Source organism: Oryzias latipes, chromosome 3 (genome assembly GCF_002234675.1).
Source record: "Oryzias latipes chromosome 3, ASM223467v1".
Taxonomy (NCBI): Eukaryota; Metazoa; Chordata; class Actinopteri; order Beloniformes; family Adrianichthyidae; genus Oryzias; species Oryzias latipes.
This window is the reverse complement of record NC_019861.2, coordinates 24,413,442-24,427,810: the sequence shown is the minus strand read 5'-3', so window position 1 is coordinate 24,427,810 and position 14,369 is coordinate 24,413,442. Positions and strand designations below refer to the sequence as shown.

General features: G+C 42.2%; 1 protein-coding gene across 2 annotated transcripts; it reads right to left on the bottom strand.

The window, feature by feature from the left end:
* Positions 1 to 6,357: 6,357 nt before the first annotated feature.
* On the bottom strand, positions 6,358 to 13,927 carry dll1 (delta like canonical Notch ligand 1). Of its 2 annotated transcripts, none has more exons than XM_011492261.3 (12): positions 13,405 to 13,927; positions 12,958 to 13,260; positions 12,263 to 12,323; positions 11,524 to 11,781; positions 10,214 to 10,274; positions 9,977 to 10,107; positions 9,726 to 9,895; positions 9,418 to 9,634; positions 9,155 to 9,328; positions 8,341 to 9,073; positions 7,986 to 8,229; positions 6,358 to 7,880 (listed from the first exon to the last, which is right to left on the bottom strand). In XM_011492261.3, the coding sequence occupies exons 1-12, from the start codon at positions 13,456 to 13,458 to the stop codon at positions 7,875 to 7,877; spliced, it is 2,412 nt and encodes an 803-aa protein (XP_011490563.1). In that variant the 5' UTR covers positions 13,459 to 13,927; the 3' UTR covers positions 6,358 to 7,874. The 2 variants fall into 2 exon arrangements, with proteins under 2 accessions (XP_011490563.1, XP_011490559.1); XM_011492257.3 differs by having other exon boundaries at positions 7,986 to 8,232; positions 13,405 to 13,926.
* Positions 13,928 to 14,369: the final 442 nt, after the last annotated feature.

The window sequence follows — 14,369 nt, the reverse complement described above, 5'->3', positions numbered from 1 at the left end:
CCTGCTCTCTCCCATCTGCCACTGCTCATTAGCATGGAAACAGGACTAGGAGAATTTTCACACATACACACACTAGCCATTAATCAACAAGTCAGAACAGGGTCCATTCCCACACATACATGCCAAACACATGAAAACAAAGACCATACGCACACACATGCGCACACACACACTCAGCTCTTAATCACAGATATATCCCATAACACACTTTGCCGAATCTCCACCACTCCTCTCGTCTCAGCGGATCAGACTTGGCAACCCAAATTTTTGTCCATCAAATCTGCCAACCTAATGACCTCTCAATTGCCTTTTTCATTAAGTGATGACTGCTCCCTCGTGGCGTTGTGAGTGAACACGAGAAGATTTGTTCCCATCAGCTGTTCTCTCTTTTGTCTTCGTGGAATGAATTGGCAAGTATTACTGTGGGAATTTGCTGTCTAATTTGTCTGGCCATCATGAATGGCCACATTGATGAAAGCAGCACCTTCCCATGAACTGACGGCCCAAGTATTAGTGGTGTGTAAACGTAAAACGACATAACTGAATTAAATCAACATAGTAAGGCAATGTAGACTGATAGACACGGAGAACACAAATAATGGCAACTAGGAACTCAGAGAACAAATTCTAGAGATAACAAAAAAATGAATAAATAAATAAGCAAAAAAGATGCACTTCTGTTTTCAAACATCAAAAGGTGCAGCTTTTTGTTTTTCTGCATTACATTTGAGCAATGTATTCATCTTTTGTGTTTTTATGCTATTTTTTCAATTCATAAATTAAACGTTATCAATATTAGCTTTGTATTTTAAAAATATTTATCAGTTGTTTTGTCTTATTGTATTTTGGACTTTAGTTGTTGTGTTTGAGGCTCTATAGGCCCATTTCGGTCGGTGTACCAGAAGTAATAATTTGTTTGTCTTCAAGAAGTGGCTTCAGCTGTTGCTGCTGCATTGTGTTTGATTCCTGAGGCAGGAACACACACATATGTACACACACACACACAAATCTATCTTGTGTCATCCACACATTTGTTTTTCCTTTAAACCTTAATTGTGTGTTTCTCGGCGGTCCAGGATCCATCAAATCTGGACCTGATTGGTTGTAACTTTTAGATTGAAACCAGATCATTTCATTTACGTTAATCGTGTACTTACACAACAATAAATTGTGTACTGACACAACTTAAGTGATTGTGCAGATTTTAGTCTTTTGCTGTGTAGTGTCTGATCACATGTTTAAGTGTTTTTTCAGGACATTTCAGGTTAAACTAAAAAGAAACAGTAAATTGAGAGAACTGGGGGTTATTGAATAAAGGGGCATCAATCTACAGACATCAGGTAAAGCCACATCTCACCTGCTTCTGAAGAGCTGAATACAATCAGACTCCTGAGAGGGAGATACAGAGACATCTGCCATCTTTCTATCTCTCCATCCCCTCCTGTGTGTCCTCTGTCACAACATCTGCTTCCTCTGCCACCCTTTCCCATGATGCAGTGGGCGTGTCTTTTGTGTTAGCCCTCCATCCTCATTGTTGTAGCCAATCATTGTCCTCCCCAAGCTGTTCCCACGATGCACCAGTAATGACCAGAAGGTGCTGATGGGAGCTGGTGTCTCTGAAGGAATGACTCTGCCTTTTACAATCCCTTTAACCCCAAGGGAGAGATCACAATAAACAAAAAACAAACAAAAACAATGCCATGAAAGACAACTCAGAGCTGTGTACTTGGTTGCTTCCAAGTACACCCTGAAGTGATAAATCAAAAAGAGTTTATCACTGCAAGAGAAGGGAGGTGGGGGGGTGGTGGTGGTTGTGAATGTTAGCAGAAACGAGAGTGACAGTCAGGAAAGAGGGAAGAAAGAGGAGGTTAAAAGGGAAAGATGGAGCTCTGGGAAAAGATCAGAGCCGGGTCCCTGGGGAGCTGCGACAGATGAAGTAGTTGAATAAGTTGTCTGTCATTGTGCGACTCTGGCTGCTGCGGTCACTTCGTTTTTTCAAACCCAACAATACAGGGTAGATGAGAGTGAAATATTTGTTTTCCCACAAGATTTAGACTATGAAATTCCAGCTAGTGATGTTCTGTTTATTTTCTGCGAGATTCAGCCACATGACAAATTAAAATGCTAATTAATAACAGAGATAAGAGAGGAAAACACAGCGTGTGTGATCATTCTGAGAAAGTAGAAAGGCTTTACATGTATATGATTCATTAAGATGAGGTCCAACAACTGATCTAATAGAAATTTAAATGCAAAGTTCTGAAACTAATGTGCAAAAATATTTCATTTTATAGATGTGGGAAGAAATTTTACTTTGGTTGTGTATTACATATTAAGGATTAAGCTCACACACAGGCATGAGACCAATCTGTGTCTGGACTGTGTGTAATGTAAGTATCCTTAGAACATTTTTTAAGAGATAAAATAGAAATATAACTTTTTTTCTGCACACAGGTAACATTTTGACAAGATGGAGAGCTAAAACCTATAGGATAAACTTATATCAGGGATATCAAGTTGTGCTTAACAAAGCAAACTTCTTTAATATACATAATCAAAACAAGCAAAAAATCTACAGATAAATCAATGATGAGGGGTAAATAATAATTCATTTGATCAGATGAGTATGTTTTGACTGAAGCTAAAGATTGTGGCTTGTCGCAGTTTGTAATATCAGTGTATAGCATGACCTAATAATATTTTCTCATTTTATGTGTCTGCGTTGAAAAAAAAAGGTCAAAAGACTTTTAAAAATCTGTTGCTTTCATATCTAAATGTCTTTTATTTATTTATTTAGCACATGAAAGTTGGAATTTTATCAACATAATAACTGTTAAAGCCTTAAAATGCAAAATGGTTATATTTCTTAAAGAGACAATTGCAGTACAGCCAAAATAAAATCTTGTCAACAAAACCAAACAAACAGGGTCTGTATACAGCAGTGATGAGGGGTAAAAAATATGATGTTTGATCAATTGTGTTTTAGCTAAAGCAAAAGATGAACACCTAATATTGATATAATATTGGTTTATTGTGTGTATGAAAGGATGACTTACCGTAATTGTATTTCCTCATTTTAAATGTAAATCATTTTTACAGTAAATCAACTTCTTGCTACCTTTTTTGAAATACTTTTTGATATTTTATGTCAACAATTTTCTTTTTTACCCCCTTTCTTCCCATTTTGTTTATTTTTTGATACAAAGTCCCACAAATTTGACTGTTAAAAATCTTGCCACAGAACTATTTTTTTGCTGGTGATACAACTGCATTCTCTTAAAGGTTAGGACTGTGGGGTCCATGACATCTGTTTCTTGGCTGCTCATTCTGCAACACAACTTTATGATCACATTTGTCATGTTTTGTTGCAAAAATGCCACAGAATGAACTTAATGTTATGCAGATACTTCCTTGTGATGTCCACTTTGGGAACTATAATTAACATCAACATTGTGCAGATGGGAATCCGGCCCAAACTTATGAAAGTGATTACAGCAAAGATGATAGAAGAACATAAAATGAAGGACAAACCAAGCTCCAACCCATAAGTGCAACTTGACCACTTCAACTGTCAGAGCACTCCAGTCTAGTTTTACCGCTTTCAGCTAAGAGCTTTTTTGTGTGTGTGCGTATCTGGGTGTGTGCATGTGTGTGTATATGACAGGTGACCGGTACACAGACAAAAGGAGGGTCAATGGCCAAGTTTGAGCTTTTTTTTTCCTTCCTCTCTTGTTACCCTCTTCCAAACAATCTCTCTCTGTCTCTCTCAGACACCAGCAGGCATTGACATGCATGTTTACACACAGCAAGCACACTAACACACACTGACACGCACACACCTAAACGGTCCACAAGATCCGCAGCAGCAGAGGAGAGATGTGAGGAGTGTATGAATGGAAAGATTAATCAGATTATAGCAGAGACACACTTAAACAGGCTGTTCTTTGGATTAGCCACGGTCCTGCCTACCCACTGTCAGAAGAAAAAGTGTGTGAGTGGGAAAAGTGGGAACAAGGGAAAACACACAACATATCATTTCTGATAATCTTGCTTGGCTATGTTTTATCAGACACTTATCACACATGACACACTGGTTTGTTCTTCCCACTGCAGTTCTACGTTTTTATAAATAAAGGTTGTATGCCTTCAAAGGTGAGTATGGTGGCATGGTGATGGATGCAAAACCATCAGGTCTCTACTGTGGGATTTGGGAGTGATTAAGCAGAAAGTACTCTATATACTTTGTCATGAAGAAGTTTCCATTTCCCATGAAGAAGTTCAAAGAGTGCTGTCCTTTATGTGCAGCAAGGCAGCATATGGCAACCAGTGACCATGGCTTTGTCCGATTATTGACACCAGATAGATGCAGAGAGGAGTGTGTGCCACTGTTCGGGGGCCGGAGGACAGCCTAACAGCAACAAAGGGCCAGCTTTAAGCCTGTCTCCTGTGATTTTCCAACTCAGCGAAAAGCTATTGTCACCCAGAAAAAAAGTTAAGTTAAAAAGCTTAGCATGGTATGTGCTAACAACTGCCCGCTGCTTGTGTAATATAAGCAAATACTTTTTGAGCAGTCACAGTCGCCGTTTTTGGTTGGGTTCGCCATCACCGTGTCTCCGATCGTTTAGCGAGTACCGGCTGAATGGTTCAGATTTTAACAAAGTCTTAGAAAACGTTCTTTGAACAAAGAAGACATTTTTAGCACAGTTTTAGTCATGAATTCATTAAACGTCTTTCTTTGATTGACCAACATTTTTTTTATTTTTGATGGAATTGCTTATTCTTATTCTTTTCCATTGCAGGTTTTTTTTAATCTGATAACTTTCCAGCCCTGTTTAATAGTTCAAATGCTGATTTTGCAGAACACAACATGACGACAAACAAAAGACATTTCTCTACTTTGACACATGTTCCTGTTTGGAAATGTGTTTGAAATTTAGATCTTTAGTTAGTTCAATGCCAAAGATCCAGATCAGTTGTCAGTTGAAATTATCTTAATCTACAGCTCTGAAAAATACTTTGTATCTACATGGTTCAAATGTGGGAATGTGTGTGCACCCTCAGTCAAAGGTTTTTTCTGTAAGTCGTAAAACCTGAATCTAAGACTTACTTACACAGTTTGGAAAAAATAATGAGTTTAGTCATTAAAATGAATGTAGCATTCTGGGAAATTAAAATTCTGTTGTTTTGGGGGCTTGTGTTGCACCCTGTGCTTAAACTAACATTTTACAAAAAGAAAAAAAGCTTTATTTAAACAGAGGATAAAATGAAGGCTTTAAGGCAGTGAGTTTTCTAAAAAAAAAAAAAAAAAAAAACACACACACACACACAAACAAAAACACTGAAAATCATGTTTGGACAACCAGAAAACTGGAGTATATGCCATGCCTCCCCCCCCAAATTTCCCAAAAGCCACTAATTGTAGAAAATATGGAAGGGGGCGCCACAGTTTTTACAGATTTATGGTTTGTTTGAAAAAAGAAACCTGAAGAACAAAAGGTGCAAGCTGTGTGTTGATGAGAGCAGAACACACTGCTAATTTTGTGTTTTTAAAACAATAATTTTCTGTTAATGGCAAATTATTATTAATGGGTGATGTTGATCTGTGAAATATATTTAACCCTAAATGAATAATTAACTTCTGTAGGCTTTCTTTCTACTCCATTATTTGAGGCTGACATACATCAGCAGGCCATGACCTCTTTGTGTGATTGTGTGCGTGTGTATGTGTGGCATTGTGTGCTGCATGTCAGTGCTTAATGCAGTCTGCACCCTCAGTGGTCGCTAAATGACATACACACACGCACACACAAGTTTGGGCTAAATCCAAAGCGGCGGTTCTTTCCTGCTATAAATAGCTCCCGTGCTTAAACAACATCTCAAACACAGAAGCTCCGACTTCTGAAGAGTCTAATAGAAAAAAGATGAATTTGCAAACACATTAAGGGCGCAGACATCTACACACTGCCGTGCACACTTGGATTTACATGGACACACAAATCCACACAGAAATGACTCTGGCCTCAGTGGAGGCTAGCTAAGCGGTCTATGATTATGGGGTGTGTCTTTGTCTCATTTAGTGGTTCCACAAGGAGACAGTCTTCTGCTGTGTCAGACAGACACACATGCAAATAGCACTTACTATTACTCAGTGACGAAAAAAACGTCTCAACTTAAGTTTGTTCGACAGCTTTTTGAAGAGAGACTGTAAATAACAGTGTAAGTTGAGTATTTTGGTTTCCAACTCCACCATCTTTCAAGAAGCTGAAGCGAGAGAAGTCATCGCTCGTCACGGCAGCTCAGCGTTTGCCTTGCCGTAAGACTAAATTCACAACCAGAACAACAGAAGAAGACCAAATGTTTTGGATTTCAATCTTCTTTTAATTTGGAAAAATATAGTGTTTTCCCAGTAATAAAAATGACAGGGTTTGTACAAACAACTCTTCTCTTAAATACAACACAGTCACAGTGGTCTCAAGTGCCTAACCCATACATGCATACAAACACACATATTCTGCCAAACGAAAACAATCCAACTTAAATTATTACAAGTTTAACAAAAAATTACCACAACAAAATGGAGCACAAATAATTACATACTTAAATTAAACAAATACATATTTCTTTAGATAGTAAATAAAATAAAAACAAAAAGATCCTAATTGAGGACAGGCAGGGAACTGGAGGACAACTGGGAGTGAGGAGGAGGCGCGAGTGGGCATCAACAATACATCAACACCATTCACCTTTTATGTACACACAAACTCACACACACATGCACACACACACCTCTATAGTGCAATGAGATCTTGGCGTTTAAGACTTTGTTGCCTGACAACAGCATCATCAAGAAGTCAGAAGAACAGACCACACTTTGAACGAAATGATTTCACTGAGCATGTGCAGGAATTTGTATTCAACACCAGATGACTTTCATACTATGCATTTTCTGTTTGCCTTACTTCACACCTTTTTATTTGTTTCCTCTCTTGAACGTTACACAACCTCCAAAAGGTCAGGGGCCAGTATGGCCCAACCAAATCCATGCTGGATTCATCTGTAGTCACTATTGGAGTCTCGGAATTTCTATTGTGGGCTGAGAACCAGCTCAACCACGGCTGCCTTTGTCAGTGCGAGAGATAAAGGTGTTCAGCTGCAGTTCCTCTCCGTAATTTTTAGTGGTCTTATCAGGAAAGCTCCATTCAAGATTCCTTAAAAAGTGATTAGCAGCACCTGATGTTGCTACTACTCCAAATCCTACTCTGCAGCACTGCACAGACTGCTGACTACTCAGTGAGCTTTACTGGATTTAAACAACCTTGTAAAACCACAGAACATAACAGTACTACAACTGTACTTTAAAAGTCCTCAGTACTCTAAAAGTACTTGACTGTTCATTTGATCGGTACTCAACAGTACAACAATATATTTGATCCTTGGTGATGCTCTTCTGCCTTAGAAAGTCTTTTACTTTTATGGGGTTCGATTTATCCGGCGCTGCAGAAGGAAAAAAAAATGATGACGCCTTCCACAGCGGTCGTTTAATGAACTGTCAGTCAGCACCAATTTCTTCAGTGGGATCAAGCACTTATGCAGTTGTTCAGGTGTCTGTACCACTTGCTCAGCAAAAAAAAAAAAAAGCAGTATCCATCTAAGGTAGGAAATATCCAGAATTCACTTGTAGTACTATTGTAGTACTGGGCCCTTGCCAACTAGGTGCTGTCTCTGGGCCGGCTCATCAGCACCTTGGCTCAAAATCCACTGGGAAATACCAGGGAACAGCAGCAAACAGCAGGAGTAAAACCCCCTGGAAACAAGATGAGCTCTACTGCTCAGGTTTGGAGAGTGTGTGGACCGCCATAAGCAGAAGACTTGTATCATACCTGTAAAAAAGAAGAAAAGAAGTTCATATCTTACATGTGCAACTGCTAAAGGAGTGTATATATCCTGCATTTTCGAAATAGATTTATTTGTTTTTGTGCACTCACCTCTGTAGCAATGACACACTCATCTTTCTGGTCCGACATGACGTAGACAGATTGGTATTTGGTGTCAGGGAGACACGAGTACTGACTGTCATCTGGGCTCTCGTCGTTTTCTGACTGGAATTTGATGTCATTTGCTGAGTGGTATTTTAGGTCACTCGCAGAATGACAGCCTAAATCAGTGGATGACTGATATCTTTCTTCGTTGCATCCTGTTGACTCTGTCAGTTGCTTTTCTGATGCATCGCTACTGTAAATAAGAAAAAAAAATCAGTGTGTTTCTCATACACAAAATGTGCTTGGACTGTCAACATATGGGCATGCCCACCCAGTCTCGGGTCATTTTTCCACTGCGTACCTGTTTTGTGTTTTCCTGAATCCCTCTTCAGTGTTGAACTCTTCCAGCATTTCACATTTGGCCTCTGGCTCATTGGGCTCATCCTCTTTGCACAGTGACGGCTCTTCAGACCGAAGCTCGTGCACCAGGTTGTACTCCACACTGGGATATCGAGTCTTGAAGCCATTCTTCTCTGATCCGCTGAGCCCACTGATTCCACTCAAACCAACAAGTGACCCAGCAAGGTCTGAATGGTAATCTACCTTCTTGTTGGTGTTTTTAATTGAAGTGGTCATCATAGCACCCAGTTCTTTATCGCTACGGAGACAATTATTGGTGGTGGTCAGATTATTCATGGTCTCTTGGCTGTCACTGTGGACGCTGTCACTGTGGTGACTGAGCCGGTCCTGCAGTTTGACTCGGACGTAAACCACCAAGACGGAGCAGCTGATCAGGACCACCAGAACAAGGAAGATACCAGCGCATACAGCTGTCCACGGAAAGCCGCCTTCATCTTCCTCATTATCTTCAGAATTTTCGTTTTCTGAGGAAGAATATCGTCGATCTGCAACATCCACAACTGGCTGGGAGCCCCCACTCATCTCCGGTAGGAGGAACTGACAGTTGTGACCCCCGTAGCCTGGCACACAGGCGCACACATAGCGTCCACCGCGCTCATGGCATGTGGCCCCATTGTGGCAGGGATTATGATGGCAGCGGGACACAGGAGAGCTACAATTTTTGCCGGTATAACCTGCAAAGAACAAAATATTCAACCATTAACAACATCCTTTTATTAAAATATCAAAAAATTGTGTTTAGAATGTTGACATACCTGGGGGACAAGTACAACTGTAGTCGTTTCCTCCATCCTGGCATGTCCCACCATTCTGACACGGAAAGGACTGACAGTGTCCAGAAATGCTGCTTCTAACCTCACAGTTTGAACCTATAAATCCTTCTGGGCAGCGACAGAGGTAGGTGTTTACCAGATCCACACATTCTGCACCTGTGAAGACAAGTAGGAAAGATCAGTCTCACTTTATTTTACTTAAGTGATCAGATCCAGTGCAGCAAAACTTACAAACGCAGACACACCATTTAAACAAGGGTTGGAAGAGCAGTGGTCAATCTTCTTCTCACAATTGAAGCCAGCATAGCCCGCTGGGCACTGGCAGAAGTATCCACCCTCAGGGTTGTCTGCACAACGCCCCCCGTTAAAGCAGGGACCATCTGCACAGGTATTGGCACTCAACTCGCAGTTGTTACCATAAAAACCAGGTGGGCAGGCACACTTGTAGCCATTGTCGTTGTCCTTAAATGAAAGCAACATCAACTGTGTTAAACACACGTTTTCTGGTATGACGAAAAACCTAAAACACCTTCTCCGGTGGGGTCCTACTTACAGAGCAGCTGCCTCCATTTCGACACGGATTCCCAGAACATTCACTGACTTGGATCTCACAGCTGGCACCTGTGTATCCAGGCAGGCAGGTGCAAGTATAACTTCCCTGGCCAGTGTTGGTGCAAGTGGCTCCATTCAGACATGGCTTGTGATGTGTGCAGTAGTTCAGATCTGGAAGGACCAACAAAAAGATTTATTAACTAAACAGACTGACCTGAGGAAAAGAGGGATCACAAGCTAGAAAACCCTTACCCTGGTTGCAGAATAGTCCACCCCATCCCTCCTGGCAATTACACTGCCAAGGTTGTTGGCAGGTGCCATGAAGGCAGCCTGGGTAACGGATACAATCATCGCAGTAGCGACCACTGAAGCCCACACGACACCTTTGGAACAGAGCAGGTTGGGTTAATTACAAAACGGAGGACTTAATAATCATGAAGATTCCACTGTCTGCAATTGTACACAGCAGTCCAACTTGTTTTAACTTACTTGCACTCTCCAGGCTTGTCGCAAAAACCATGTTCTTCATCACATCCAGGAAGGCAGATTGCTGCAAAGAGAAAACTGGATGTCAAGATGCATTTCCGCTTATTATCCTCTGTTGGTCTCTTATAAAGGGAAGCTTTTCAAACTGCTCTTTGGGCTTCTGCTGACCTGCCTCTTCTGTTATTTCTCAGCCTGGTTCTTTTTAGGTTTAACCTGTCAGGTCTGATGAATGTTTTTGGGCATTCACAACAACTGAGAGGCTTCTGTCTTCATTGGTGCAACTGTCGATGATAATTCAACTTCCAGCTTGAAAAGCTAAACTGAGAACGAAGGCAGTTTTGGTCACAAAAACAGGAAAACCAGCCAACAAGCTGCCTCTATTAACATGCCTGCTCTCCAACACAAAGATCTCAAACACAAAGCCTCCTTTCTCCCCTTGACTTTGGGTCAGAAGTCTCTTTTCTCAGCCATTGGCCTTTTCCTCCCTTTTTTCTTCCATCCACCTATCCCCTCCCTTTCCCTACATCTCTTCTTCTTCTCCTCTCCTATATTCTCCTTCTTCTGCACTTCTCCTACAGTCTTCTCCTCATCCCCCTCCTCCTTCTCCTCCTCTTCCCCCCAGGGCCAGCTGGTCTGTGTGGAGCTAACTACCAGACAGCTGCTCCATTGTCTCCTCTCACTGAGCAGCTGCCCCCTCCACAACAATACACAACCCCGTTGGGCCAATCACCAGCCCGAGTCATAACAATGCAAGACCCCCACTTGGCCAATCGGGGAGGAGGTTTGGGGCAAGAGGCCCCAGTGGTCTAATGGAAGGCACGCGGCGTGTGAATTACTCAGGAGCCACTGCGGCTCATTAGAATGGAGGCCTCTGGTGCTATGGAATAACTAACTGAAGCCTGTTGCACACGGGTCTGGCATTATGAGGTGGAAAAAGTCTCAAACAATAACAAGAGACAAATGACTGTTGGGAAAATTAACTTTGAGAAATGGTTTGATAGACTGCCTACAAAAAAACCTACCCAAGTCTTTGCTCCTTTACTTTTGACAGCTGAATAACAACATCTTGAAAATGGTAGTGATTTGAGTCTAAGCTGAAATTAATGAAAAAATGCATCCATCACATCAAGCAGTGGGAGGTAAACATCTGCAGCAACTGATAATAACAAATCCCTCGCTTCACTTTATCAATGACATACAAAAAAACTGTCAATTATTAACTTCTGCATCACTAATGTGAAGTTTATTCTTCTTTTCTTTTCTTTTCTTCAAACATACCAAGTGTTAAATCAACAAGTTAAATCAACACTTACGTTCAGTGCAATACTGGCCCTTCCATCCAGAGTTGCATATAATCTCTCCACGCTCGCCACAGGAGAAGTGTCCAAAAGCATCATCTCGGGGCCTGCAGAAGACCGAGCAGCCGTCGCCATAGTAGTGCTCATCACACAGGAAGCGATAGGAGTAACGCAGCTCGGTCCTGTCAGCTGTTTGCATGTCTTTGAACCATTCTTCTCCAACGCTGAGGTGGCGCTGAGTGGTGATCCTGCTGATCAAACGCTCCGGATTTTCTGTTTAAGTAAAAAATAAAGTTTTTGATGTGATTAGTGAAATGGTTTGTCAGCTTCATGAAGTACTCCAATTGTGAAATCTTTTTTCCCTCTTCTACAACAACACTTTCAATTGTACACACATTTTCAGAGCTTTTTTTCATATTAATAAAGCATCTTTTTATAAGCAAACTTAACAAGTGCCTCAACCTGTAAAATAATTTCTGTTTGATGAGTGACATGAGCAAATCCCATCATATTACCTTCTATATTTGTTACTCTTACATTTGTTTAAAACATGTAGGATGAAATGCTTGGACCTGAATTGAGATTTCAAAAGTTTCCAAACCCCTTTCATGAAACTTTAATTTAAAAGAAACATAGTCAGCATTGTATAGTTATCACTGAGTGAATAAAAAGCCCCCAGACAAGAAAGAAAGCCACCATTAGCCTTCCTGTCTGTCTTTGAGTTACAAAGCTGCCTTCACTGGCTGTCACCCACCTGTTGTCAGGTCGTCCAGGGAGTCAGTATGGAGAGCTTCAATGATCAGTGAAAATGTCCCCTGAGGAGAGACCAGAGAGAGTCAACAGCTGCTCAGCCTGGAGGCCTCCCTCCCTCTGCAGAGCACCAGAGGGCCATTAGGAGGCCTGGCAATAAACTTCACGGCCTAATTCACGTGTTGATTAGAGGCCTAATAAGGCCGGCTACCTGCTCCTTCTTCACACCCCTGCTACTATCACATTTTGACACCACTGTTAAGCTAAAATGAGGAGGAATTTCACACTGTGCTGGATATGATGTGCCACCTCAGAGGATGTTATATTTCCCACCAGGGCTGGTTGGGGGACAAAATCGTTTGGTGAACCCCCCCCCCCCCCTCCCCTCGCTCTCTCTCTCACACACACACACCCTCCTCCCCTCCCCATTTTATCCTACCAAAGAGCATAGAAATACTACAATAGCCTCTCTCACACAGTGCTGACAAAGACCTTCACAAGTGTTGAGTTTGGGAGCATCTGTTGCATTTAGTACTCGTCACAGCAAATATGCCCCACTGGAATGAAACCACTAAAACGTCACTGTCTGCCCATGGTTTCAATTATTCCCTGTATGGTACTACAAAACCTGACTCTACATATAATGTCCGACATGAACCCCATCAGGAAATGTCACGTTTACTCCATGGAGGTACTCACTGGCCATGTGAAGCCGAAGGGAAAGCGGATTGGGTTGGTGAAGCTGTCTGCATTGGTTTCTGGCACCTGGAAGGAGTTGGAGCCCAGGACAGGGGTCACAGCTCCGCCGTAGGTGCAGGGGGGCTCAGGGGAGACGTTGGCCTGATAATGCTTTAGACAGACCCGAAAGAAGGTCTTGCACTCGCACTGCTGGTGGCCCTGCGGATGCGCAGAGCCAACCGGGCAGCAGTTTGCGTTCCCTGATATCCCCTTCTTATTGAGAAACTCCTGCAGCTTTAGCTCAAAAACACCAGAGCACAAAACCTGGAACACAAAATTCATTCATTGAAATTAATAGATAATATTTTTTGTCATCTACATATTTTGCTTTTAAGTAACTTGTTTCATTTGATGTAACCAAAACGAATGCGTAAAAATCTCGACTGAGATCGATTTTATTGGACATACCTGACAGGTGAACAGGGCGAGAATGACAACCAGGAGCAGACAGAGGCGTCCCATTGTAATGACAGCCCTTCAACAAGCAGTGAAAGCTCCGCGGATCCAAGCAGCAGAAGTCAAACACTCATGGAGAAAGTTTTGAAAGCTCTCCGCTGCGCCACAGCCAAAGTGGTTTTTTTTAACGTGCTGGGGTTTTCTCGTGGTGGCGCGTCAGTGGAGTGAAACTTTAGCCACTCTTGTTCTCCAGTGAAGAACCGTTAGTTTTTTGTGGCAGAGACTCAGAGAGGATGAAAGATACAGAGTGAAGTAATCCCCAGATGAAAGATCCCTCCTGAAAGCGTCAGAGAAATTCCGGGTGGAAATGTAACTGATAATTCCTCTTAGTCGGTTCAGAAACACGTTCCGGCTTGTGGCCTTGATTATTTTTCCAATTGATTGCTCGTGACAGGATGACCCTGAACGCAAATGTCCGTCTCTCTCTGACTGTCCTGATCAGTGCGTAAGTCTGATAGGTCTCCTGCCCTGTTCATGGTTTTATACCGGGCCAGCAGGCAAAGGGTAATAAGATGCAAATGAGTCCCTCTGCTCCTCTTCTTCCCCTCCCTCCACCACGACAAGTCCGCCCCGGGGCCATCACAAAGAAAGAGGAGGGGGATTGGGGTATGCAAAACTTTCTAAAACCCGCCCCTCCTCACGTTTCTTTCAAGGGGAGACAGACCAAATGGCTAGTGAGCTGTTAAATGTGCAACAACCCTTGATGCCTCCCTCCTCCACAACACGCTGAGTCCATCTACATTCCGACGAATTCTTGAACTCACCTCACGAAATCCCGCTTTATCAAGATGTTGTTAATCCCACTCAGAAGATGGGGCATCTCGCTTTGGGAGAAACGAGCTTTGCCTGGCCTGCGCCTGGCACGGTCAGCCGGCGTGCCACCCGTCCCAACTGTGCTGACGACCATCTGCTCCATT

What these genes read in the sequence shown, in the direction of transcription:
- dll1 (XM_011492257.3), bottom strand. Translation starts at nt 13,458, where the DNA reads ATGGGACGCCTCTGTCTGCTCCTGGTTGTCATTCTCGCCCTGTTCACC. An exon ending in TCGCCCTGTTCACCTGTCAG is followed by an intron (nt 13,261 to 13,404) that starts GTATGTCCAATA and finishes TTTGTGTTCCAG; the next exon opens with GTTTTGTGCTCTGGTGTTTT. An exon ending in GACAAGCCTGGAGAGTGCAA is followed by an intron (nt 10,108 to 10,213) that starts GTAAGTTAAAAC and finishes TCTGTTCCAAAG; the next exon opens with GTGTCGTGTGGGCTTCAGTG.